The sequence below is a fragment of the Humulus lupulus genome, chromosome 7 (assembly GCF_963169125.1).
Source record: "Humulus lupulus chromosome 7, drHumLupu1.1, whole genome shotgun sequence".
Classification (NCBI taxonomy): Eukaryota; Viridiplantae; Streptophyta; class Magnoliopsida; order Rosales; family Cannabaceae; genus Humulus; species Humulus lupulus.
In genome coordinates this window covers 17,285,014-17,310,917 of record NC_084799.1, presented here as the reverse complement: position 1 = coordinate 17,310,917, position 25,904 = coordinate 17,285,014, and the positions used below count along the sequence as shown (strand labels likewise).

Genomic DNA, 25,904 nt, shown 5'->3' with positions numbered 1-25,904 from the left:
TATAATGCATTGTATCTGTAAGTATGTATGTTAAATGAAATATGTGATTATCTGTTATGATTAGAAAGCTCAGTTTATAAACCAGAGGATTTTAATGATAGTTGGAGATCGACTTATTAGTCGAAGGTTCATTGATTTCTGAGAGACTCGTCTTATAAGCCGAGGGTTTTAAAGCTTGGACTTATAAATCAGGGGCTTGTGAGGCTCGACTTATGAGTCGAGAATCGGTAGGACTCGGCTTATAAGCTGAGATTGGCATTATGCACGTGGAGTGCAGGCCACCATGGTTGGGCTACCCTGGGAGTGCAACATGCACTTGATTGGCTCGGATGCCAACAAATTGAAAGGAAGTGCGACACGCACTTGTGCGACTCTATGGTTGCTGATTTGTATAATGAATACACCAGATTCAGTTATTATTTTTTGGTAGATATATTACTTTGTGAATTGTTTAATATGTTTTCTTGCTGAGTCTTTTGCCTTACAGGTGCTTTGTGGTGCAGGTAAGGGTAAAGAGAAGCTCAACCAGCCATGAGTCGGAGGGCGATAATAGTGACATGTACATATGCAGTCCGCTCGACCAGAAAAGGAAGACTCCGGATACTAGTTCGGCTCCTAGACCTGATAGGAGGCCACAAGGTGTACAGATTGGCCGTCAGAGCGGCAATGAGAACTGGAAGACATATCCAGAATGTGCCAGATGCAAGAAGCGTCATCTGGGCGAGTGTCGGGAGAAGGCTTGCTTTGTATGTGGACTTGTGGGGCATCTCAAGAAAGATTTCCCAAGATTGAAAAAAGAAGAACCTAAGAAGACAGACAGCTTGACTCCAGCTCGAGTATTTGCACTGACACAATCTGAGGCGGAGGCTAGGCCCTCAGTGGTCACAGGTTAGCTTTCTAGTGCTGGCATATCTTATTCTATGCTGATTGATTTTGGTGCTACATAATCTTATGCTTCTAGTAGGATCATTGATACACTATGTAGGCCCTGTGAGTTTTATGCTGTGGGATTTGGGACGTTACTACCCACTGAGGAATTGGTGGTTTCCAGGAGATGGGTTAGGTCTTTTCCAGTGATGGTGGATGGTAGAGAGTTGTCAGTTGATTTGATAGAGTTTGCTATGATTGACTTTGATATGATTTTGGGAATGGACTGGTTAACTAGATATGGAGCAACCATTGATTGTAAGAAGAAGATGGTAACCTTTGAACTTGAGGGTGAGAAACCTTTCGTATTCGTTGGCACTGTGCATGGACCCCGAGTACCTATGATTTCAGCATTGAGGGCTAGAGATCTACTGCAAGGGGGTTGCATAGGATTCCTAGCCAGTGTGGTGGATACCATACATGTCGTGCCAATGGGATCGGAAGAGACTAGGCTGGTCTGTGAGTTCCTGGATGTGTTCCCAGAAGATTTACCAGGGTTGCCACCACACAGGGAGATCGAGTTTGTTATTGGGCTGGCACCTGGGACAGAGCCAATGTCAAGGGCACCATATAGAATGGCCCCAGCAGAGTTGAGGGAACTCAAAGTACAATTGCAGAAGTTGTTGGATCTGGGTTTTATCAGACCCAGTTTCTCGCCATGGGGTGCGCCAGTATTATTTGTGAAGAAGAAGGACGATTCTCTAAGGATGTGGATAGACTATAGAGAACTGAATAAGTTAACTATCAAGAACATGTATCTTCTACCAAGGATAGATGATTTATTTGACCAACTGCAAGGTAAAATGGTATTTTCGAAGATAGATCTTCGATCTGGTTATCACCAATTGAGGATTAAGGACGAAGACATACCCAAGACAACTTTCCGTACTAGATATGGGCACTATGAATTTCTTATTATGTTGTTTGGTTTGACTAACGCCCCGGCAGCTTTCATGGACTTAATGAACAGAGTGTTCAAGGAATATTTGGACCGGTTTATGATCGTCTTCATCGACGATATTCTGGTTTATTCACAGTCAAAGGAGGAGCATGAACAACACCTCAGGTTGGTCTTGCAGAGATTGAGAGAGCACAAGTTATTTGCGAAGTTTAAAAAGTGTGAGTTTTGGCTACCACATGTGACATTTCTGGGTCATATCATTAGTAGAGATGGGATCAAGGTAGACCCAGCTAAGATTGAGGCTGTCAGGAATTGTTCAAGGCCAAGGAATGCCTTCGAGGTCAGAAGCTTCCTTGGATTGGCAAACTATTATGGGAAGTTTGTGGAAGGATTCTCAAGAATATCAACCCCATTGACAGAACTGACACGCAAGAATCAGAAGTTTACGTGGTCAGATAGATGTGAGGACAACTTCCAGGAGTTAAAGCGGCGTTGGATTACCGCCCCAGTCTTGAGTCTCCCGACAGACCAGGAGAAGTTTATGGTTTATTGTGATGCTTCGAGACAGGGGTTAGGTTGTGTCCTTATGCAGGCAAAGAAGATGATTGCTTATGCGTCACGTCAGTTGAAGGATTATGAGCAGAGATACCCAACCCTGCTTATTGCTTATGAGTCGCAGGTGGTGGGTGCGTCGGTGTGGTGGGCTAATGGGCCGTGGCTGTGATGGGTTCGTGATGGTATGGATTGGAGGTCTGGGCGTGGGACGGAGAAAGAAGGGGGAGGCGACTGGGTCGAGGTGATTGTCGTGGGTTGATGGGGTGGCTCGGGTTCGTGGCTAGTTACGTGGGTGGTTCTCAGCCTGGGGTCGCCGTGGGGTCGGTGGCTGGGTGGATCGGCTGCGTTGATGGCAGGGAGGTGGCTCTGCGGCGGCTGAGGGATTTCTGGGAGGGTTTCAGGGGCTGGGGTCGACGAAGAAGCTGGGTATTGTGTGGGAATATACAAACTTAATATATATAATAAAAGTAATATACTAATATATATATATAATAAAAGTAATATACTAATATATATATAATAAAAGTAAAATACTAATATATATAATAAAATAAAAGTAAAATATATATACAGTAAATATATAATATATATTTAACTGATGTATATAATTTTCCTCTTCCCTGTCTTCTTCTTTTTTTTTTTTTAAAAAAAAACTTCAAAATTTCTCAGAATAAAATGCTCCCAGTTGATATAGCAAAGCTCATAGCATAGCATTTTTCCTCCTGCGACCTTGGTAAATGCTGAAGCAATGCTATAACAACTGGGACTTCCAGTTTCTTTTTTTTTTTTGAAAATTTTCTGCCTTTCACCAAACTTGCCCAGCTTCCCATATTACAGCTTCCTTTCTTCCACCTGCAATAAATCATTACAAACACTAGCAAACACACTTAGTAACCTCAAGAAAACACAAGTCTATCTATATAGTATATATTTTTCTCTTCTTTTTTTTCTATTTATTTATATATATATATTTCTTTAAAAAGGGTGATACACCCCAAACTTAGTTACATATATTATTTATTTACAATCTGCCTTTTACTCCTGGGTTGCCCAAATGTGTTACATTAAATACATGGCAACCCATAATTCCTCTCCTTCAAGCATCCTTTAAACTGATGGAGGTCTTTTCTCTGTCGACCTCCCCACCCCAGTAATGTTTCAGCCTCTGCCCATTCACTTTAAACTCCTTTCCGGACTGATCTTCACGAACTGTAACAACTTCGAAAGGGTAGACTTCCACCACTGTAAATGGGCCAGACCAGCGGGACTTCAGCTTCCCAGGAAACAGCTTCAAACGCGAGTTGAACAGCAAAACTTTCTGACCTTTCTCAAACACTCGCTCATGAATTTTCTGGTCATGCCACCGCTTAGTTTTTTCTTTGTACAACTTGGCATTTTCATAGGAGAATAGCCTCCTCTCCTCCAGCTCATTGAGCTGCATTTTTCTAGCTTCTCCAACAGCTTGGAGATCCATATTGAACTTTTTCAACGCCCAAAAGGCCTTGTGCTCCAATTCCACGGGAAGGTGACAAGCTTTCCCAAAAACTAGGCGATATGGTGACATGCCCAAAGGGGTTTTGAAGGCCGTTCAATAAGCCCAAAGAGTATCATCCAGTCGCTGTGACCAGTCTTTTCGACTAGGATTCACCACCTTCTCCAAAATCCCCTTGATCTCTCTGTTAGAGATTTCCGCTTGCTCGTTTGTTTGAGGGTGGTAAGCGGTGGCAATCTTGTGCTTGACACTGTATTTGGCTAACAAAGCAGCCAATATCTTGTTGACAAAATGGGTTCCTTCGTCACTAATAAGAGCCCTTGGGGTCCCAAAACGTGTGAACACATGTTTATGTAAAAATTTCATTACCACTTTAGAATCATTGGTAGGACTCGCCACTGCCTCCACCCATTTAGACACATAGTCTACTGCCACCAAGATATACAGATTTCCAAATGACTGTGGAAATGGCCCCATAAAGTCAATTCCCCATACATCAAACAACTCACCTTCCAGGATGCAGTTCAGAGGCATTTCATTTCTTGCTGAAATGTTTCCCACACGCTGGCAGCGATCACACTTCTTAGCAAACTCACGGGCGTTTTTAAAAATAGATGGCCAATAATATCCGGATTGAAACACTTTAGCTGCTGTCCGCTGTCCACCGAAATGGCCACCATATGGAGCTGAGTGGCAGTGTTCTAAGATGCTGGACACTTCATTTTCAGGCACACAACGCCTCATTATCCGGTCGGGACATTGTTTATACAGGTATGGCTCAACCCAATAATAAAATCTGACATCGAGAAAGAATTTTTTTAGCTGCTGCTTGTTTAAATCTGGGGGCTGTAATCCACTCACCAAATAGTTCACCACATCAGTGTACCATGGAATATTCTCCTGGGTTATAACCAGCAGCTGTTCGTCTGGGAATGAGTCTTGAATTTGCATTTCTTCCTTGCTGTCAACACTTGTTTCCAACCAAGACAAGTGATCAGCCACTTGGTTCTCGGTGCCCTTGCGGTCGCGGATTTCGAGATCAAATTCTTGTAGCAACAATACCCAGCGAATGAGTCTCGGTTTGGAATCTTTCTTTGCTATGAGGTACTTAATTGCTGAATGGTCAGTGTACACGATCACCTTTGTTCCCACTAGATAAGATCTGAATTTTTCAAATGCAAATACCACAGCCAGCAACTCCTTTTCAGTGATGGAGTAGTTTATTTGAGCATCAATCAACGTCTTACTCGCATAATAAATTGAATGGAAAATCTTTCCTCTTCGCTGCCCAAGGACTGCCCCAATGGCAAAATCACTCGCGTCACACATGAGTTCAAATGGTAAAGACCAGTCGGGAGCCACAATCACTGGAGCAGTTATTAATGCCTTTTTCAACTTCACAAATGCCTCATGACAATCATCATTAAAATCAAACTGGCGGTTTTGTTCCAACAGTGAACAAAGAAGCTTTGAGACCTTTCCAAAATCCTTAATAAACCGCCTATAGAACCCCGCGTGTCCCAAAAAGCTTCTAATGCCTTTAACAGTTGTCGGTGGTGGCAATTTTTCAATTACTTCCAGCTTCGCTTTGTCTACCTCAATGCCTTTATTAGAGACTTTATGACCCAACACTATGCCCTCTTTCACCATAAAATGGCATTTTTCCCAGTTGAGGACTAAGTGGGTCTCTTCACACCTCGATAAAACCTGCTCCAAATTGGCCAAGCAACTGTCAAAAGATTCCCCATAAACTGAGAAGTCGTCCATAAAAATTTCCACTATACTTTCTGCCATGTCTGAGAAGATCACCATCATACACCTTTGAAAGGTGGCTGGGGCGTTGCATAAGCCAAACGGCATCCTCCTAAAGGCAAAGGTGCCGTAGGAACACGTAAATGTTGTTTTCTCCTGGTCTTCTGGAGCTATAGAAATCTGGTTGTAACCGGAATATCCGTCAAGAAAACAGAAAAATTCTTTTCCAGCCAGCCGATCTAACATTTGGTCAATAAATGGCAGCGGGAAATGGTCTTTCCGTGTAGCTTTGTTAAGCTTCCTGTAATCCATACACACTCTCCAACCAGTCACCGTTCTTGTGGGAATCAACTCGTTGTTGTCATTGGTCACAACTGTAACTCCTCCTTTTTTAGGCACACACTGAACTGGGCTAACCCATGAACTGTCTGAAATAGGATAGACAATGCCGTAATCCAGCCACTTTATCACCTCCTTTCGAACAACTTCCTTCATAACTGGATTCAACCTCCTTTGCTGCTCAACAGAATTGCTACAACCAGACTCCAGTAGAATTTTATGCATACACAGTGTTGGGCTAATACCTTGTATATCAGCCATAGTCCAGCCGATTGCTTTCTTGTATTTCTTCAATAATTCCAACAATGAACCTTCAGCTTCAGCCTCAGCCTCTAAATATGCAGAAATAATTACCGGTAGCGTTTCATTGTCCCCCAAATAAGCATATTTTAAATGGTTGGGCAGCGGCTTCAATTCCAGCTTTGGTGGTTCTTGAATGGACGACTTTGGAGGCTTAAAGTTTCCTTCAGACAGATTTAAAGACTCAGAATACTTACTGAAATTCCTGGCTGGTTTATGTGACTCTACCTAAGTAACTTGAGACTCCTCTTCACTGCTAGAATCTTCATCATCTTCAAAAATCTTCACCCCCAAATCAGCTGTGCAAATTTCCTTGTTGAAAGTTTCAGCCACAAGTGTCTCAATTACACTTAAACTAGAGCATTCTTCAATTTCATCCGGAAACTTCATGGCTTTGAACACACTAAATGTAACTTGTTGATCATTCACCCTCATGATGAGTTCACCATTTTGCACATCAATCAACGTCCGTCCTGTGGCAAGAAACGCCCTCCCCAAAATGATGGGTACTTCTCGATCTGCTTCATAATCAAGAATAATGAAGTCGGCTGGGAATATAAACTTGTCAACCTGTACTAACACGTCCTCAATCTTCCCTTTCGGATGAGCCATGAATCTGTCCGCTAACTGCAATGTAACTGTGGTTGGTCGAGCTTCACCAATACCCAGCTTCTTGAAAATAGACATAGGCATTAGATTAATACTAGCGCCCAAATCGCATAACGCTCTTCCCACATCTCTTCCACCAATAGAACATGGGATCCTAAAACTGCCTGGATCTTTTAATTTAGGAGGGATTTTACTTTTCAACATAGCACTGCAACCTTCTGTGAGAGCAACAGTTTCGAACTCACCCAGCCTCCTTTTCTTCGTCAAAATATCTTTCAAGAACTTAACGTAATTGGGCATTTGCTCCAATGCTTCCACCAAAGGAATATTGATATGGAGCTGTTTCAATACATCCAGAAACTTCCTGAACTGCCCATCTTGCTGCTGTTTTTTAAAACGTTGCGGAAATGGTGGAGGTGGCTTATGCAAAGTCTTTTCTGTAACAGAATGCTGACCCGATGCTGTATCAACTGGGCCAATTTCAGCAGCTGAACTTGCTGATTTTTTACTCGTTTCCCCTTCAGTTTGGATTGAAGTGGGCTCCCTGCTGCCTTTTGTTTTCTCATCATCATTTTCCAGAATTTTCCCACTTCGTAAATTAATTGCTTTGCAATGTTCTTTACCATCCCTCCTCGGATTCTCAGTGTCACTAGGCAAAGAACCTTGTGGCCTATTTTTCAGATCATTAGCCAGGTGCTCCAACTGAATTTCCAGATTACGAAGAGACGCTGCTTGGCTCTGAATCACAGCATCATTCTTTGCCATATAATCCCTCATTAAACTCTCCAAAGAACTAGATTGAGAGCCTTGAGATTGGTGAGGTTGCTGAGCCCTTGGCTGTTGAGAAAAACCTGGCGGAAATGACTGTTTCCCTTGTGCTGGCGCTCCACTTGAACTTGCTCCTTGACCCCCCCATGACAGATTTGGATGTTGCCTCCACGCTGCATTATAAGAATTTGAATATGGGTTGTTGTTACGGTTAAAATTCTGATTACCTACATAGCAAACCGAGGCTGGATTTGAAGGACAATTCTCAAACATGTGCCCATCTCCACAATAAACACATGAGATGTCTCCACTTTGAATGGCAGCAGCTGGCTGAATGCTTCCTCCCAAACTCAGATTCTTTAAAATGTTGGTCATTGAGGCCATTTGAGCTGTTAAAGCCGTTAAGGCATCTACTTCAAGAACTCCCGCCACCTTTCTACTTGTAGGAGCTCTAGTGTTGGACCATTGATAATTGTTGCTTGCAATTCTTTCCAAAATCTCAAATGCTTCGTTGTAAGACTTGGAAAGAATGGCACCATTGGCTGAGGCGTCTAATACCATCCGAGAGGCTGCATTGAGACCATTGTAGAACGTCTCCATTTGTATACAATGTGGTATGCCGTGGTGTGGACATTTTCTCAAAAGCTCTTTAAATCTTTCCCACACATCACTAGTGGACTCGTCTTCAAGCTGCTGAAAAGACATAATTTCGCTTCTGAACTTTGCATTTCTGGTGGGAGGGAAGTATTTTCTTAGAAATTTCTCAGCCAAGTCATTCCAATTTGTAACAGAATCGGGAGGAAGGGTGTTGAGCCATGATCTAGCTCGGTCCCTTAAAGAGAACGGGAATAACTTCAGCCTTAACGCCTCTTCACTTACTCCTTGAAGCTTAAAATAATCGCTCACCTCTAAAAATGAACGAAGGTGGAGATGAGGATCTTCCGTTGGCATCCCACTAAACTGCCCCACGGTTTGGAGCATTTGAAACATAACCGGCTTGAGCTCAAACTGAGGTGCTTGTATTTCGGGCCTCACAATGCCTGGATTGAGCTCATTAAACATGGGGGCAGCGTATTCCCGTATTGCTCTGGCTCTATCATCCGCCAAAACAATAGGATTAACTATGTTCTGAGCACCCCCTTCGTCATCAACATGTTCAGCCATAGTGCCTCGGCTTTTAGCCTTTTGAGCTTTTCTCTTTTTTCTGAAAGTACGTTCAATCTCGGGGTCAATAGGAGCAAGTTCAAAGTCGTCTTGTTTGTTTATGCACTAGATGAAACCTGAAAGTATACAGCCAGAACAAACAGATTTAAAAACAAACAGAAATAAATTGCAAAATAGTTGATAATACAGAATTTTAATTTTCAATCCCCGGCAACGGTGCCAAAAACTTGTTGCGTAACTTTAAGCAATTAAAATGTGCAAGTATACACAGTCGACAACGAGTAATATAGTAGTAAGTGGGTATCGTCTCCACAGGGATTTCAAATTAAGCAAATGCAAAACCAACTAAATAACAATTTAAAAGTAAAAGAAAAAGGAATTATGAGAATGAATGTAATATGGATCTGAAATTAAATGGTTGCAATTGATTCTAATTAAAATATAACCAAGATTTCAGAAGAATTTAATTCAGGCAAAATATATGTGAATAAGTAGATCTGGATGGCTATTTCCCCCTATGTTAATCTGCCCAGTTGTTATAGCAATCGTTCAGCAATTATGCACAGAGTTAACAGATTTCACAATACGCCAGTAAGCTTTTTCCAAAAGCCACTGATATAATTCCACAACTTAATTCAACACATTCCTATATTAAATCAGGTTGTAAAACACGCATTTAATCACCAAATCTCAGGTTATACAAGGTAGCAAAATATTCCTATTTCACTACTAAGAACTACCTAAACATGGCATTTCTCTTGCATCATTCAAGTTGATTCCACTAGATAGATTCTTTCCAAAATCAGATCTAGCTAGTTTAATTGTTAGTTATGGCCAGTAATCAACAATCATTAAACATTAATTTCACTTGAATGAACAAAGGCAAATTACTAAACTCATGCATTGCATTAATACTTCATCACATAGGATTCATAGCCACCCAAATCTCAAGGTGATTAGTTCATGTCTAAAATCAAGGTTACAAACCCAGGTAAAATTAATTCATCCATAGTAATACAGTTCACAAATTAGAAAAATAAGTGTATACACTACAAAATGAGGAGTGTAGAAGAAAGAGATAGTAGCAAGTCTTGTGCTAAGTCCTCTTCCTAGCCGTGAGCTTCTTGTCCTTCCTCTTCTGTGTATATCTCTCTGTTTTTCACTATTTTTCTCTGTACTCTCCTTCTGAATTTTCTGGTCAGATCATCAAAAAATGGTACTGTGTCCTCCCTTCTATTTCGGCTGTCTCTCCTCTTAGGGTACTTTCCCTTACCCTAATTAGAAAGCCCATTTCCATCTTTGGTCCATTTCTTCTTGCCACCTCAGCCAGCTGACTTCATTCATTAAAATGGGTGCCACATAGGCGCTGAGGTAATTACTTAAGTGCAGCTGGCTTTTGTCCACGTCATCCTTCTTTTCCCAGAATTGCTACGAGTCTGGCCTACAGCATCCGAGCAGCAATGCTCCCTTTCTGTCCCCTTTGTCTTTTGATTCCTTTAATTCCCCTTAGCGCTTTGAAGGTTCCTTTCCTGAATGACAAAACACACAAATTTACATAAATATTTATAATTACTAACAACAACTCACAGACTCTTAAATGGACTCACTACTTAAAACATAAAGGTTAAAGTTGAACAAATTTACAATTAACACACTTTCATTACTCTTTTCAACCTAAAAACAAGTTCAAAGATCACAAAAATAACTCTAAATCATAGAGTTATCATGCGTCACGTTAGTTGAAGGATTATGAGCAGAGATACCCAACCCATGATCTGGAGTTGGCAGCAGTGGTCTTTGCATTAAAGGTATGGAGGCATTACCTTTATGGAGAGAAGTGTGAGATATATACAGACCATAAGAGTCTCAAGTACTTCTTTACACATAAGGATTTGAGTATGAGACAGAGGCGTTGGTTGGAGCTGGTAAAATATTATGGCTGTGATATCCTTTATCATCCAGGGAAGGCCAACATGGTGTCTGATGCCCTAAGTCGGAGAGGTCCAGGGTAGTTGTATAGTGTGAGGCAGATATCCAATGAGTTAGCAGAGGATATGACCAGAGCAGGGATTGAGTTAGTAGTGGGCCAGTTAGCCAACATTACCCTGCAGTCCACTCTCCTAGAGAGGATAAAGGAGAGTCAATTACAAGAACTCCAGTTGGTGAAGATTAGAGAGGATGTCCTAGCTGGAGCAGCTAGGGATTATTCTATATCAGATATGGGTCTTCTAAGATATAAGGGTTAGATTTGTGTTCCGATGGATGTTACTATTAGACGGGAGATTCGATATGAATCTCATATTACTATGTATTCCTTGCATCCCGGCACCACGAAGATGTACCAGGATCTGAGAACTTTGCATTGGTGGCAGGGGATGAAAGGTGATGTAACAGAATATAAAGCCAAGTGTCTGACGTGTCAGCAGATCAAAGCCAAGCATCAGAGACCAGCAGGACTATTGCAACACTTAGAAATTCCAATGTGGAAATGGGAAGACATCGCAATGGGCTTTGTGGTGGGATTGTCTAAGACAGTGGGTCAGCATGATTTGGTATGGGTGGTTGTATATAGATATACCAAATCGGCTCACTTTCTGCCAGTGAAGATGACTTATACCATTGACCAATATGCAGATCTCTATGTAAAAGAGATAGTACGTCTTCATGGAGCTCCGAGGTCGATCGTGTTGGATCGAGACCCCACTTTTACTTCCATGTTTTGGGGAAGTTTGCAGAAGGCAATGGGCACGCAGCTGAAGTTGAGTACAACATATCATCCTCAGACTGATGGTTAGTCTGAGAGGACTATCCAGATACTTGAGGACATGTTGAGTGCATGTGCACTGGATTTTGAGGGGTCTTGGAGTAAATATTTACCCCTGATAGAGTTTTCCTACAACAACAGCTATCAGGCGACCATAGGAGTGGCTCCTTATGAGATGTTGTATGGTAGGAAGTGTAGACCACCTATTCACTGGGATGAGTTGGGTGAGCGCAGATACTTGGGTCCTGAGACATTTCAGAGGACCAATGAAGCCATTGAAAAGATCAGAGCTCGGATGCTCGCATCGCAGAGTAGACAGAGAAGTTATGCGAATCTGAAGCGTAGGGACGTGGAGTTCCAGGTGGGAGACTATGTCTTCCTTACAGTCTCGCCACTCAAGGGGGTGATGAGATTTGGAAAGAAGGGCAAGCTAAGCCCTAGGTTCGTAGGGCCATTTGATATCCTGGAAAGGATCAGCCAGGTGGCCTATAGGTTGGCATTACCTCTGGAATTGTCGGCCGTGCAAAACGTGTTTCATATTTCGATGAGACTCACGTACTGAGTTATGAAGATCTAGACCTGCAAACGGATTTGTCCTTTGAGGAGCACCCAGTCCAGATATTAGACAGGAAATACAAGGTCCTGAGGAATAAAGTTATACCTTTAGTGAAAGTATTATGGAGGAATAGGAAGGTCGAGGAGGCGACCTAAGAGTTGGAATCAACCATGCGGGACTAGTATCCCGAGCTGTTCAGGTAAAATTTCGAGGACGAAATTCCTGTAAGGAGGGGATAGTTGTAACATCCTAAATTCCCTAATATGGCTTAGTGCTTGGATTAGGGGGCCGGGAAGCAATAAGTGTGTAATTATGTGTTAATATGGTATGAGCGTGTTATTATGTGAATTATATTATAATATAATTATGCTTGCATGTAGAAATGTTAAATAGGTGTATGAGGGCCCGTTTCTTATAAGAAGGGCATTTTAGTAATTTGACCCGCTGAGGGTATGATTGTAAATTTGAGTCTGTGTGATTGAGACCACATTATTATGTGGATATTTTTGGGTTACTCAACGTGAGACAATTCTGATGAGCAAGTTAGCAGAAAAGTCACAGCGAGGTTTAATACCCGGCTCGGGGTGAGCTTAGGGGTATTTTAGTGGTTTAATACATTACCGGGATTTAGCGGATAATGGGAAATTATTTAGTAATCGTGTGAGGATATTGGAAGCAACAGGAATTAGAGGGCATAAATTATGAGCAGCGGGGTATGAGACAAAATACAAAATTGCCCTTGGGAGCATGTGATGAGTAGGCTAAGGGCAAAGGGACAATTTGGTCATTTCTGTCCAAGTTTAGGACTTGGTTGGCTGGGAACCTCTCAGATGACTTAGGAAACTAAAGGAAAGAAGACTTTCAGCAGCACATTCTCTCTCCCTCATTTTCTCTCTATCTCTTGAAGCTTGGGAAGAATTTTAGGGAAACTGAAAAAAAAAACAAAGCCTAGGAATTGAGGTATTGAGCTTGGGGAACTAGGAGATTAGCTCAAGGGAATCATCATATCAGAGGTAAGGGCTTGAATTCGAAACCTGTTCATGTTAATTTTGTGGTTTTGTTTAAAGCTTAAGTTCATGCATGCTTGGTAGTTGGGAGGATGAGTTTTGAGATTTGTTGATGAGTTTTAATCTAGTAATTAGCTAGGTTTTGTGTTGGAAAGAAGTTATAGTGATTTTGGGGATTTAATTGAAAGATTGAGGTATAATTGGATTGTTTCTAGTTGGGTTCGGCTGAGGAAAAACCCATAAATTCTGGGTTCGAAGGGCTGGGCCGCGACTCTGTTCTTGGTGTGTCGCGACCCTCTAGGGCAAAAAGGAGCTAGGTAGGGCTCTTGGCAAGGGCGGGCCGCGACGCGTGTCGGATGGCTAGGGAGGTTGAGCCTCTGATTAGAGGTGGGCCATCGCATGGTAGCATGGGGTCGCGGCCCTTAAAGGGATTTTTGGCCCTAGGAAGGTTTTGAGTTTGGGAACCTAACCTTTTTGGCCCGAGGTCGATTATACTTCCGTGTTGGGTGGAATTTCGACGTCCCGGAGGCTAGGACTCGACCTGGAAGCTTTTATTCACTCGTTGTTGATGGAATTCCTTATTATGGTTGTGACTAGGTCAACGCTAAGGGCTCGGATCAGGGATCGTACTCAAGGGGCGTCGCTAGTAACTTGCATTTGGACCGAAGGTAAGAAAACTGCACCCAGTATGTGAATGTGTGATTAGGGCTTAGCCCAATGGTTAAATATAGACATGATTAAGGCTATGGCTCTGTTAATGAGCATGATTATAATTATGTTTGTGAATATCTAGTTAAGTACACTGAAATGCGCACGATTATGATTATGCCTATGATTTTTGTTTGAGTGTATTATAATGCATTGTATCTGTAGGTATGTATGTTAAATGAAATATGTGATTGTTTGTTGTGATTAGAAAGCTCGGCTTATAAACCAGAGGATTATTATGATAGTTGGAGATCGACTTATTAGTCGAAGGTTCATTGATTTCTGAGAGACTCGTCTTATAAGCCGAGGGTTTTAAAGCTTGGACTTATAAATCAGGGGCTTGTGAAGCTCAACTTATGAGTCGAGGATCAGTAGGACTTAGCTTATAAGCTGAGATTGGCATTATGTATGTGGAGTGTGGGCCACCATGGTTGGGCTACCCTGGGAGTGCAACATGCACTTGACTGGCTCAGATGCCAACAAATTGAAAGGAAATGCGACACGCACTTGTGCGACTCTATGGTTGCCGATTTGTATAATGAATACACTAGATTCAGTTATTACTGTTTGGCATATATATTACTTTGTGAATTGTTAAATATGTTTTCTTGCTGAGTCTTTTGGCTCACGGGTGCTTTGTGGTGCAGGTAAGGGTAAAGAGAAGCTCAACCAGCCATGAGTCGGAGGGCGATCGCAGTGACATGTACATATGTAGTCCGCTCGACCACCACGGCCGAGATTCTTAAGGAAGCTAGGGTTGTACCCACCTTTTGCCGCCTAGGTCGGCTTGTTGTGTAATTTGGATGTTGTAACCAATTTTTAAACTAATGTTTTTGGGATCCCGTGTAAATAACATGTTTTTGGATTTAATGAAATGGTTATGACTTGGCCAAAATTTTAAATATCTAAACCTTTTGTAGCTTAATTACATGTTTAGTCCAAATGACTTGTTTAGCAAGTCCAACACTGGTTTTAAACACACCTTGTAATAGACCCTAATTAGCTGGGCGTTACACATATCTTTGCTAAGTTTGAGATTAGGTTCCATTGGTTTTGCACCAAGATATCCAGTTTCGTTTAGGAGTTTTAAAACAAAAGGTCTTTGAGAAACATAGATACCTTTATTGGTTTGGCCAATTTCAAGACCAAGGAAAAACCTAAGATGGCCTAGATCTTTGAGTTTGAATTTTGAATTCAAAGAGTGTTTAAACTCTTGAACTGCTATGTCACTATTGCTAGCAGTCAAAATGTCATCAACATATACTAATAATGCTAGAAAAATTCCTTTGTCATTTTTAATGAATAAGGAATGGTCTAAAGGAAATTGAAAGAAACCTTGTTGTAATAGAGTGTGACTAAGCTTTTCATACCATTGCCTTGATGCTTATTTGAGTACATAAAGACTCTTTTGTAGTTTGCAAACTGAGTTTTTAGGCAGTGAATGTATGTTGGGGTAACCTTTGGGAATAGTCATGTAAACATCCTCATTGAGGTCACCATGGAGGAAGACATTATCAATGTCCATTTGATGTAAGGATCATTGTTTTCATGGCAGCAAGTGCTAAGAGAATTTTGAGAGCATCAAACTTTGCAACAGGAGCATAAGTTTGAATGTAATCAATGCCATGTTTTTGGGTATATCCTTTGGCAACGAGGCGAGCTTTATAACGATCAATAGCACCATTGGGTTTATATTTTATTTTGTAGACCCATTTGCATCCTACTGGTTTATATTCAGGAGGAAGGGAGGTGATAATCCAAGTTTTGTTAGCTTCCAAGGCATCCAATTTGGTTTTCATGGCTTTTTGCCATTTTTGATGTTGAGATGCCTTGGAAAACTTTTGAGGTTCTGAATATGTATTGGCTGCAAGTATGGCAGCTTTGAAAGGTGAGGATAATCGATGATATGATAATGATTGTTGTATTGGATATGAAGTTGAAGAAGTAAAGGATTGGTAAATGTAGTCATTTAAATGAGATGGGGCTACGGATTATCGACCTGCTCTAGTGAGTACAGTAGGGGCAGGTTGAAGAGTATCTTCAGTGGTATCAGATGAAGAAAGTGAAGTTGTAGTTTGTGATTTATCTAAATCTGAAATGGATATGGCAGTAAGCAATATGTTTTGAGGGAAGAAATTGTTTAGAAATTCATGAGAAAGAGAGTTGACAAAAGGAAAAGTTGTTTCATGAAAGGTGACATCCCTAGAATGTTTTATTTGATTTGTGGCAATGTCAAGCAGAGAATAGGCTTTCATACCCTCGGGGTAGCCAATGAAGACGTAAGCTCTTGAACTTTGGGAGAACTTATGTCTATGTTTGTGTTAAGGTAGATGCATAAGTTAAGCACCCAAAACCTCTTAAGTGGGTATAGATGGGTTCATTTTGGAAAAAAACTTCAAATGATGTTTTTTCTTTGAGAAGTAAGGAGGGTGTGCGATTGATTAGGTAAGTGGTTGTTTTGATTAAGTATGCCCAATAAACAAGAGCCAAATGAGATTGAAAGAGGAGTGCTCTTGCCACATTTAAAAGGTGTTGATGTTTCCTTTCAACGACCGAGTTTTGTTGGGGTCTATCAACACAAGAGTGTTGTTGAATGATACCACTGGTGGCGTAAAATGCAAAAAGGTTTAGTTCAGGTGCATTATCACTTCGTACAACCTTCATGGTTGTAGAAAATTGAGTTTGAATGAGGCGAAAAAATTGTGGAATGATATCTTTCACATCAGATTTTACCTTTAGCATATAAGTCCATGTATATCTTGATTTGTCATCTACAATTGTTAAAAAATATTTGTAGCCTTCTATGATGTGTATATGAAAAGGGCCCCAAATATCTAAGTGGATAAGATCAAATACAGCAGGAGAAAAATTGTTTTGAGAATTAAAGGAAGTCGTTTTGTTTGGCAAGAGAACATATAGAGCATTTGGAAGAAGTAATTTGTTGAAATGAACAAGACAACTTTTTATTGAGCTTATTCATGATAAGCAAAGAAGGATGACCAAGGCTGTAACGACCTCATTTCTTAACATACATATATATAGTGTAAAAACAAAGTTTAACCTGAATACGACAATACTGAAATTCTGAATTTACAAAAAAAATTAAACAATACATAAACTAATGTTCATAACTTCAAACTATACAATACCTACAACCAAATAAAAACTTTATCTTACATACAAATCTTAATACTTTTATAAATAATTTTTGTGGCGTTACTACACCTTAACGTAGAACTATAGATGTATCCAACCGATAAATTAAAAAGCTTTATGTAAATTACAAAGTTCATGAAATACTTTTAAAGCTTTATGTAAAGTTCACAAAATACTTTTTATGAAATATAAATATAAAATCAAATTTTTTGTTTATTTATAATATAGCATAGCAGAACTCGACTCCCTTCAGGTCAGCCCCATATGTACAATCACGCTGGCTCCACGTATACTCATCAACAATTTATATTTGGGGCATCTTACCTACAATACAAACATTATCTGATGAGCTAGAGGATGCTGCTGCCGGCATTACATAGGGATTCACATTCCCACCTGAACATAAACATGATAATATGTAATTTCTCCCTTATAAACATTCATTATATAGGGAAGTACGTCTCCCTTATTACATTTTGGGACACAGGTCTCCCAAGCAGCACCTTTACTTTAACGCTTTCAATAATTTATCTGTAAACATTAAGCGTGCTTATGCATAATAAATATAACATGCTTGAAAATAACTTATACATAAATACAATATGGCAGAATAACATGTAAAACATATAATTTCACATAAGACACATAAAAGACTTGTGTTGTAGATGAGGATTCTACTTACCTTGCGTCCTGATAAAACAACCGAAATTGTTAGCTTCCTGATAAAAACACAAACTATTAACTTACATAAAATCTACATGATGTAATTTTAGTTTATAATTGTTATTATTCTATTTTTCCTATTTTATTGTTTATTTTATGTCCAGTCATATAGTCATACCATAATTGTCCATGGCAAAATCCCAGTCTAAAAGTCGTGGTCATGGTCATATGAAAATGTCCATGTCATAATATCAGTCAATAATAGTAGGGAATAAGGTCATATAATAAAAGTCCATAATAGTTCAAAGTGTGACCATAGCCTATATAAGTTTAGTATAATAATGACACATAAAAAATAGTTTATATTTCAATTTTGGCATTGTAAATTATAACGACATGGTAAAATAATCTATATATAAATTTTGGCATTATAACGACATGGTAAAATAATCTATGTATAAATTTTGGCAATATAATGGCATGGTAAACTAATCTATATATAAATTTTGGCATTATAACTTCATGGTAAAATAATCTATATATAAATTTGGCATTATAACGGCATGGTAAAATAATTTATATATAAATTTTGGCATTATAACGACATGGTAAAATAATTTATATATAAATTTTGGCATTATAACGGCATAGTAAAATAATCTATATATAAATTTTGGCATTATAACGGTATAGTAAAATAATCTATATATAAATTTTGGCATAATAACGGCATAGTAAAATATTCTATATATATATAATAGCTAAGTAACTGAATTGAAAGGCTCAGTAAGGAGCTTACTGTGACAGTCAGAATCCTGTGATCCGTAAGGGGAAAGACCGGGTAAGCTATGCAATCCCACACCGCCTGGGGAAGGTCAAGTGTGATGATTCTAAGACTGTGTAGGTATGAGACTACACAGTTGAAGAGGGCTTAAATGGATTGATGGGTACTACCTATATCAACAAGATGCATCTTCTTTTCGGTAGCCCATCACTTGAGAACTCCAAAGTTAAGCGTGCTTGACCTGGGGTAATCTAGGGATGGGTGACCTCCTGGGAAGTTTTCCTAGAAAGCATGTGAGTGAGGACAAAGCACGCTGAAAAGACTCGTGTTGGTTTGTAGGGCCAGTCGTCATTCCAGAAAGCAGCCATAGTGACGTGGGGAGTCTCACACTTACCTAAAAGGTTTTTGTAGGCTAGCGTTACAGACAGAACTTCGCCTAGGTCTTAGAGATTTAGAACTTTAAAAGAGTGTTAAGAAGATTTTTAGGCAGAGTGAGAGAAAGAAAATGAGGTTTTGTAATTCAAAATGAGTTTTGGAAGATCTTATTTATAGGAAAACCTTAGGTTACTATGCTAATAAAATATTTAAAATATCAAGCATAGTGGAATAATAAAATATTCAAAATATCAAGCATAGTGGTTTGCTAAAGTCATCATTGTATCACTACTGCATCAACAGTGCGAATCATGGGATGGACCCCGCTGTGGGACCCACTATGAATAGTACCCAGTGAATAGTAACCACAAAATGAAAACTTCCCAATCTTGTTATATTACTTAGTCCAACATTTTTGACTCACAAAAATTTCTGAAAAAGTTTCTCTAACATCCATAAATTAATTATTCTCATATGTTAGTTACTTCAACAACTTAGAATTGTTAAAATCTCACAATAGAATACAACTATATTCCCAACGGTTAGGTTACTGTTTCCAACGGTCGGATCACTATTCACCAACGGTCATAACGGCTAGTTTTTTTCCTATAAGTACTTGTTCCTTCAACCATTTACTTACAACAACTTCTTCATCTCTTACCCTTATAGATAAAATTCATCATCTAATCATGAATTTCATTTTATTGCTTATAACTTTAGTGATTGTTTGCTTGTACTTTGCATCATTCTATGGGTATTATACTAATGAAATGCCCATGGATATTATAGTTGCGTATTAATTAGTTATTCTTCCACTTTACTTAATAGCTCTAGCTTTTGATTAACATTGTAATGCATTCAAAAGTATGAATACAAATATATTCTCTTATTTTTCATAATTGTTATAATGCATTTGTAGAAAGAAGTGGAAGTTACAAAGGTGTATATGCCATTGGTTCAAATTGTTATTATTAGAACTTGAGTCTATATTTTGTGTACATGAAGGTACTGTAGTATTACAAGAAATTGGAAAAAAATCTTGTTGTTGAATGTAGAGGTTTCCTGTCTTTTCAGCAATCCCAATCGTAAAAGTCGAAGATTGTGCCTGAATTATGCATGATGTAGGAGGGAAAACCATGTGGTTAGTAGAGGTTTTAGAAAAGAATGGACTGAAAATAGATTAAACCTAAATTAGGGCACATAAAGGACATCTGTGAGAGTGATATTGGAATTTATTCTAATAGTTCCAACTCTTTGTATTTCAATCAATGAACTAGTAGGCAAAATAACATGTTTTGGAAAAGGATTTTGATAAAAATGAGCAAAAAAAGTTATATCATGGCATATGTGGTGAGTAGCACCACTATCTACTATCCAAGATTTAGTATAAATGAAAGAGTTATTACCTGAAAAATTAGAAGCAGCAGGAGTTTGATTTGGAGGCTGTTCAGTATGAGTAGCACCCTGTTGAAGTTGCTAACTTAACAATGAAATGAGTTGTTGACATTGAGAGCTCAAGTCTTAAGTTATGGTTTGAACAGCAGTGGAAGTTGATGCAACACCAGTGGCGTTGTGATGTTGAGGAGTATGGCGTGAAGGAACTTCAACAGTGGAGACATGATTAGCCTTTGGTTGAGAAGTGGTCTCGTGTTTCTTTTTGTCGCCATAACCGAGAGGGAAGCCGTGTAGGAAATTTTTTTTTTCAATGAGATGCCCCGGACGATTACAATGAGTGCAGAAATGTCTTGCTTTCTTATTGCGATGAATGGTGGAATTGGTGGAGCTCATGGCAGAAGCAATGGAAGAAGTGGAGTTACCAAGTGTCCTTTGACGTTCCTCTTTAACAACCATGGAAAAGACTTTGGAAATGGAAGGCATAGGATCAATCAAGAGAATTTGAGTTCGGACAGCTTGGTAGGAATCATTGAGGCCGGTTAAAAATTGCAAGACTTGATCTTGGTTGTAATAGTCCAAGAGTTTCTTCATGGCACCACAAGTGCAATAGATAGATGGGTTAAATTCTTTGAGCTCATCCCACATAGATTTCAGCTTTGTGAAATAAGTGTTGACAGATTGATCCCCTTGATGAAGACTTTGAAGTTGAGTCTTTAACTAGAAAATTCTTGGACCATTGCTTTGATTGAATCTTTCAGCAAGGTCATTCCACATATCTGTTGCTTTATCAAGAAACATAATAGATTGGGCAATATCATTAGAAGCAACATGTAAAAGTCAAGACATTACCATATTGTTGCATCTTGTCCAAGAGAAAAACAGGGGATCGGTGGGAGGAGGTCGGAGCAGAGTGCCATCAATGAATGAAGCTTTGTTCTTGGCAGCAAGGGCCATGGAAATATCTATTTTCCAAGATTGATAGTTGGACCCGATTAGAGGCAAAGACACAAGAACCAGTCTGGGAGGATCGATAGTACTGGGAAAATAAGGGCTTGAAGCATCCTCATGAGCTGGTTTGGTGGTGGAATCCATGGATGATTGTTGAACTGGAAAAGAAGTATCGCCATTGAGTGAAGCTTCTCGGATTCTAGGGCTTTGATTTCCGAATGGAGCCTATGAAGACTAACGACGTGAAGAGGAAGGAGTTTGGTCTGGTTGTCTCGGATACCATAATAGTTGGTAAAGGTAGTGAAAAAAAGAGAGATCTTTGCTATTATTTGAGTGAGCAAAAAATTATATTGATGTACAAGAGAGAGGTGCCTTAAATAGGCACCTGAGTTACAAGAAACTGTAAAAACCTAGCTAAACTTATTAGTGAAAAAATAACAGAATGAGGATAGAAAATAAAAAACTCACTTAAAATCTAATAGGACCTAATGGGAACTTGATTGGAGTTACTCTGGAGAACAATTTCATAAAGTTATCACTATATATTTTTTGGGGGATATGGGAAACTTAAAAGACCCCATTTTCTGGTTGAGGACTGATGAGCAATTTTTTTTATGCACTAAATATTATTTAATTATTTTATATTTTAAAAAGGGTAAACACTATTTTGGCCCTGTGTTGTGCAAAAGTTATCAATCGAATCCTCTATTTTGTTAAATGATAATTTGAACCCTACGTTTTACAAGCCCTAAACTTGGTTTTGGTCAAACAATTTTTTAATATAACCAAAATACCCTCAAATTTTTTAATTATTGAATAATAATAATAGAATTTATAAAAAAATAAATTAAATTAATTTTAAAATGAAAAAATTAATTAAAATAATTTTTAATTAAACATAAATATTTTAATTCTAAATATAATTTAAACTTAAACCTAACATCAAAATTAAATATAAACCTTAAACTTGAAACATTAACATCAAACCTCCAAAATTAATTTCCATATAGAAATACAAACAAAAATTAAAAATAAAATTAAAACTTTTAATTTTCTCTCTTTCTTCTTCTTCTTGTGTTCTTGACTGTGACCTTCACCTTCATTGTGACCCTCATCTCCCCCTTCACCTTCTTCCTTCACTATGACCCTCATCTCCCAGCTTCGCCGTTCACTTCGAGCCAAATTCGAATCCTACCCTGAAGCCATTGCTGGAAAGAGATCGATGCCGAAGTCATCATAAATGGATGGGTTGAGTTTCTGGCGAGCTGTAAATCGATGTCCGTTTGTTGATGCTCCTTTTTCGTCGTTCGTGGTGCCTAGGTCGAACGTGGATACCTCAGATCTCGCTAATGAGTGAGGATCTTTAATTTGGGTTATTCGTGGATGCTCCTTCGTCATTGTTCATTATTGAGTGAGGATTTCATATATGGATCTGGCTAATAGGAGGTCGATATGGACATGGGTGTGCGACTGCATCTGTTGGATTTGGGTTGGGACGACGTCTCGGAGGCGCATTCAATCTGCTGGGTCGACGCGAGGATGACGACATGAGGCTAGGCAGTGCTTGGACGACCAGAGATGATGATTTGGAGTGGCAACATCAACATTCATATTCAAGGATTGTTTCATGCTTGACTTGCCTTTATTTTGGTTTCGAATAATGGAGGGTAGATCTAGGGTTAAGCTGCATTGTGGCCATGAATTCTATCTGGGTTTGTAAAAAATGTTGCCTAGTTTAGTTTTTGATAGTTTTTTTTTAAAAAAATTTAATGCGTTACTGAATTTGATATTATTAGAACATCCTAATTTGAATATGCATTATTTCAAACTAATATTACTCAATCTAATGTTTAAATTTTTATAGAGTTATATTGTTAATAATAAAATTCAAGGTTAAGGGTTTTTTTATTTAGTTTTAATTTAATATAATTTAGGTTATATTTTTTCAAAAAAAATTTCTTTTATTGAAATAATGTTTTTTTTATATATTTTTATTTATTTTTAATTAAAAATTGATAAATTAATAAATTTTAAAAAGTAGGGGCATTTTGGTCATATTAAAAAATTATTTGACTAAAATTGTGCTCAGGGTATCATTTTGTTCTATTTTGCAAAAAACATGGCCCAAATTGTCATTTAACAAAACAGAAAGTCCAATCGGTAACTTTTGCACAATACATGGGCCAAAATAGCATTTACCATTTTAAAAATACTGAAATAGAGTATATTTAGCCTTTATCTTTTTTAGGGTTTATAACACTTGCAATCCCTATTTTATCTTATTTGTATCACTTAAATCCCTAATTTATATTTTAGAGCATTTAAGAGTCTATTTTCTTTGAAATGCTCTAAATTAGTCATTCCCTTCACTTTTTATCTAAAAGAAAGTTAAATATAATATGAATACGAGTAATAATAAAAATATATTTTGGAATAAAGACCATATTACAGTTTCAAGACATTTCCTTAACAAATACCATCTTTTGACAACTTACAATTAATTTATATATATATATATATATAAAAAGTTGAAAAGTAAGTTTTTGCATTATATATGTTCTATTTCAAGTCACTTTTGATTTTGGTTCAAAGGAATAATTTTGAAAACTAATGCTTTAACCTAAACAAATATTTATTAAAAGAAAAAAAATGAAGAAGAAGAAAATATGTAAAATGGTAAAATACGTAAACAATGTCTATCAAAAATTAAGATTTATTTTGTGAAAATAATTAGTAATTATTAAGATTTAATTTCCATATGAATTTTGTTTTACTTGTGTTCCTTCATTGACCATCTACTTTAATATTAGAATGTAAACAAATAAAGAGAACAACTGAAAAAGTTTCACATAAATATATATGACAATAACCCAAAAATAATAACATATGGAGTTTGATTACCTTAACATACTCAATAGAGAGCTCCCTTATTCGGGGGAAAAACAAAGAGCTCCCCGTTTGTGGACTCTTATTTGTATTTTACATTTCAGTATATTTCTTTCAATTTGTAATCAGTTTTCATTAAGCATTTTAATTGTGGTTTGTCAAATGATGGTATTTGAATTCTCAAAAAACAAAAATGGTATTTTTTCAAGCAAATATATTATGAAATTATATGAAAGCTACAATAGGGTATGTGTTCTAATATATATATATATATATATGGAAGACTTTTTAATAGTTATTATCCATAGATGGCGGTCACATATTTATTAAATTAAAGAATTAAAAAAATTATTTCAGCATTATATATGAAAATTCGAAATTAATGTAGAATTTTTTTTTACCTGTTGGTCACTTGTCATACCAAGTCACAATGTTGCCACATCATCATAATTGTTAGTACCCATACATGGGTAGTAACCATTGAGAAGTCGTCCATATATATATATTATAATTATTTAATTTTTTTTATTAGAAAGAAAATTTTATTGATCAAACAACCAAAGAACAACAAAAGGGCAAGAGCAGAAAAGCCCCCAACAGATTACAAGCAACTAACAAACTCTAGTATTTGCCTCTCTCTAGAAGATAACTTCCTAGAGTTAATATTAAGCACTCTAGATTTTACAGAGAACCAAATCAAGCTATCCATTTTAAGAATAGTAAAACAACTATTATCAAAGCAACAAAGGTTTCTATTTAACCAAATGAAATAAGTTGTGGCAGCTAGAGTCGCGGTCACAACATGGTACACCTAACCGCTCCATCTACCAGCCATCCACACAAGCCAATCCTCAAACTTCTCAGGCCAAATCACCTCACCAAGCCATCCATAAACTTTCTGCAGGATCCTTTTGGAAAAAATGTAGTAAAAAAATAAGTGGGAATGACTTTCATCAACCTGAGCACAAACCGGGCATAAAATAGAGGTAACATTCTAGCGACAATAATGGAGCAAGTCTCTAGTTAGAAGATGATTATTTATAGCTTGCCACAAAATGAATCTATGTTTAGGAGCTGAAAGTTTGCACCAAACAATTCTCTCGCAATCAATCTTCTCACATGGAAGAAGCTGAGTGTAAAGAATGCCCAAATGAAGCTCACCATTCACCACAGCAACCTCCAAAACATTGCTAGATAAAGAGCTACAAAGCTTGATTAGCTTCCGCCAATACCAACTAGAGTCTTGCTTTAACACATGGTCCCAAAGGCTTTCCCTTTTTAAGTAGATGCAGTTCACCCATTTAACCCATAGCTGGTGTTGCTTAGAAGAAATAGCCCAAATGTACTTAGCAAGCATGATCTTATTCCAAGTCGGCCCCACTCTAAAACCTAACCCACCAAATGATTTCGGACGACACACTTGCTCCTAGGAAGTAAAATGAAATTTACTTCGAGTAACCTTCTCCCCCCAATGGAAAATTCTACAAAGCCGATCAATGTCTCTAACAACACTCTGAGGCAGCAAGAAAATATCATTCAATAGTTGCGAATCCCCAACAAAACTGAGTGAACCAGCTGAACCTGACCAGCATACGAAAGATGGCAACTAGCCCAGAAATTCAGCAGAATCCTTATCTTCTTGAGTATAATATCACAATCGGTTGCTTTCCATTTGGTTGGTCTCAGAGGAACACCAAGAACTTCAGCGGAAATGAACCCTCAACCAGCTTTGAACACTCCAGGATATTGGCTTTTTCGGCAACTGAAATCCCCCCAAAATAGATGTGAGACTTATTTTTGTTAATAGCCAATCCTGAAGAAGTGCTAAACTCAGTAAAAGTCCCTTGCAGAATAT

At 38.3% G+C, this 25,904-nt stretch overlaps 1 protein-coding gene and 1 non-coding gene across 2 annotated transcripts; one reads left to right on the top strand and one right to left on the bottom strand.

Annotated features, from left to right (window-relative positions):
* Positions 1-3,479: 3,479 nt before the first annotated feature.
* Positions 3,480-3,857, bottom strand: LOC133791434 (uncharacterized). Its single transcript, XM_062229364.1, has one exon. It carries the CDS (start codon positions 3,855-3,857, stop codon positions 3,480-3,482), a length of 378 nt encoding a protein of 125 aa, XP_062085348.1.
* A 4,402-nt stretch (positions 3,858-8,259) lies between these two features.
* Positions 8,260-8,366, top strand: LOC133793288 (small nucleolar RNA R71). The gene has a single exon (XR_009874740.1). It is a non-coding gene; the product is annotated as a small nucleolar RNA R71 (small nucleolar RNA).
* The last annotated feature ends 17,538 nt before the right edge of the window (positions 8,367-25,904 follow it).

Bases quoted from the DNA above. Each gene is read 5' to 3' on its own strand.
- LOC133791434 (XM_062229364.1), bottom strand. From the start codon at position 3,857: ATGGATCTCCAAGCTGTTGGAGAAGCTAGAAAAATGCAGCTCAATGAG.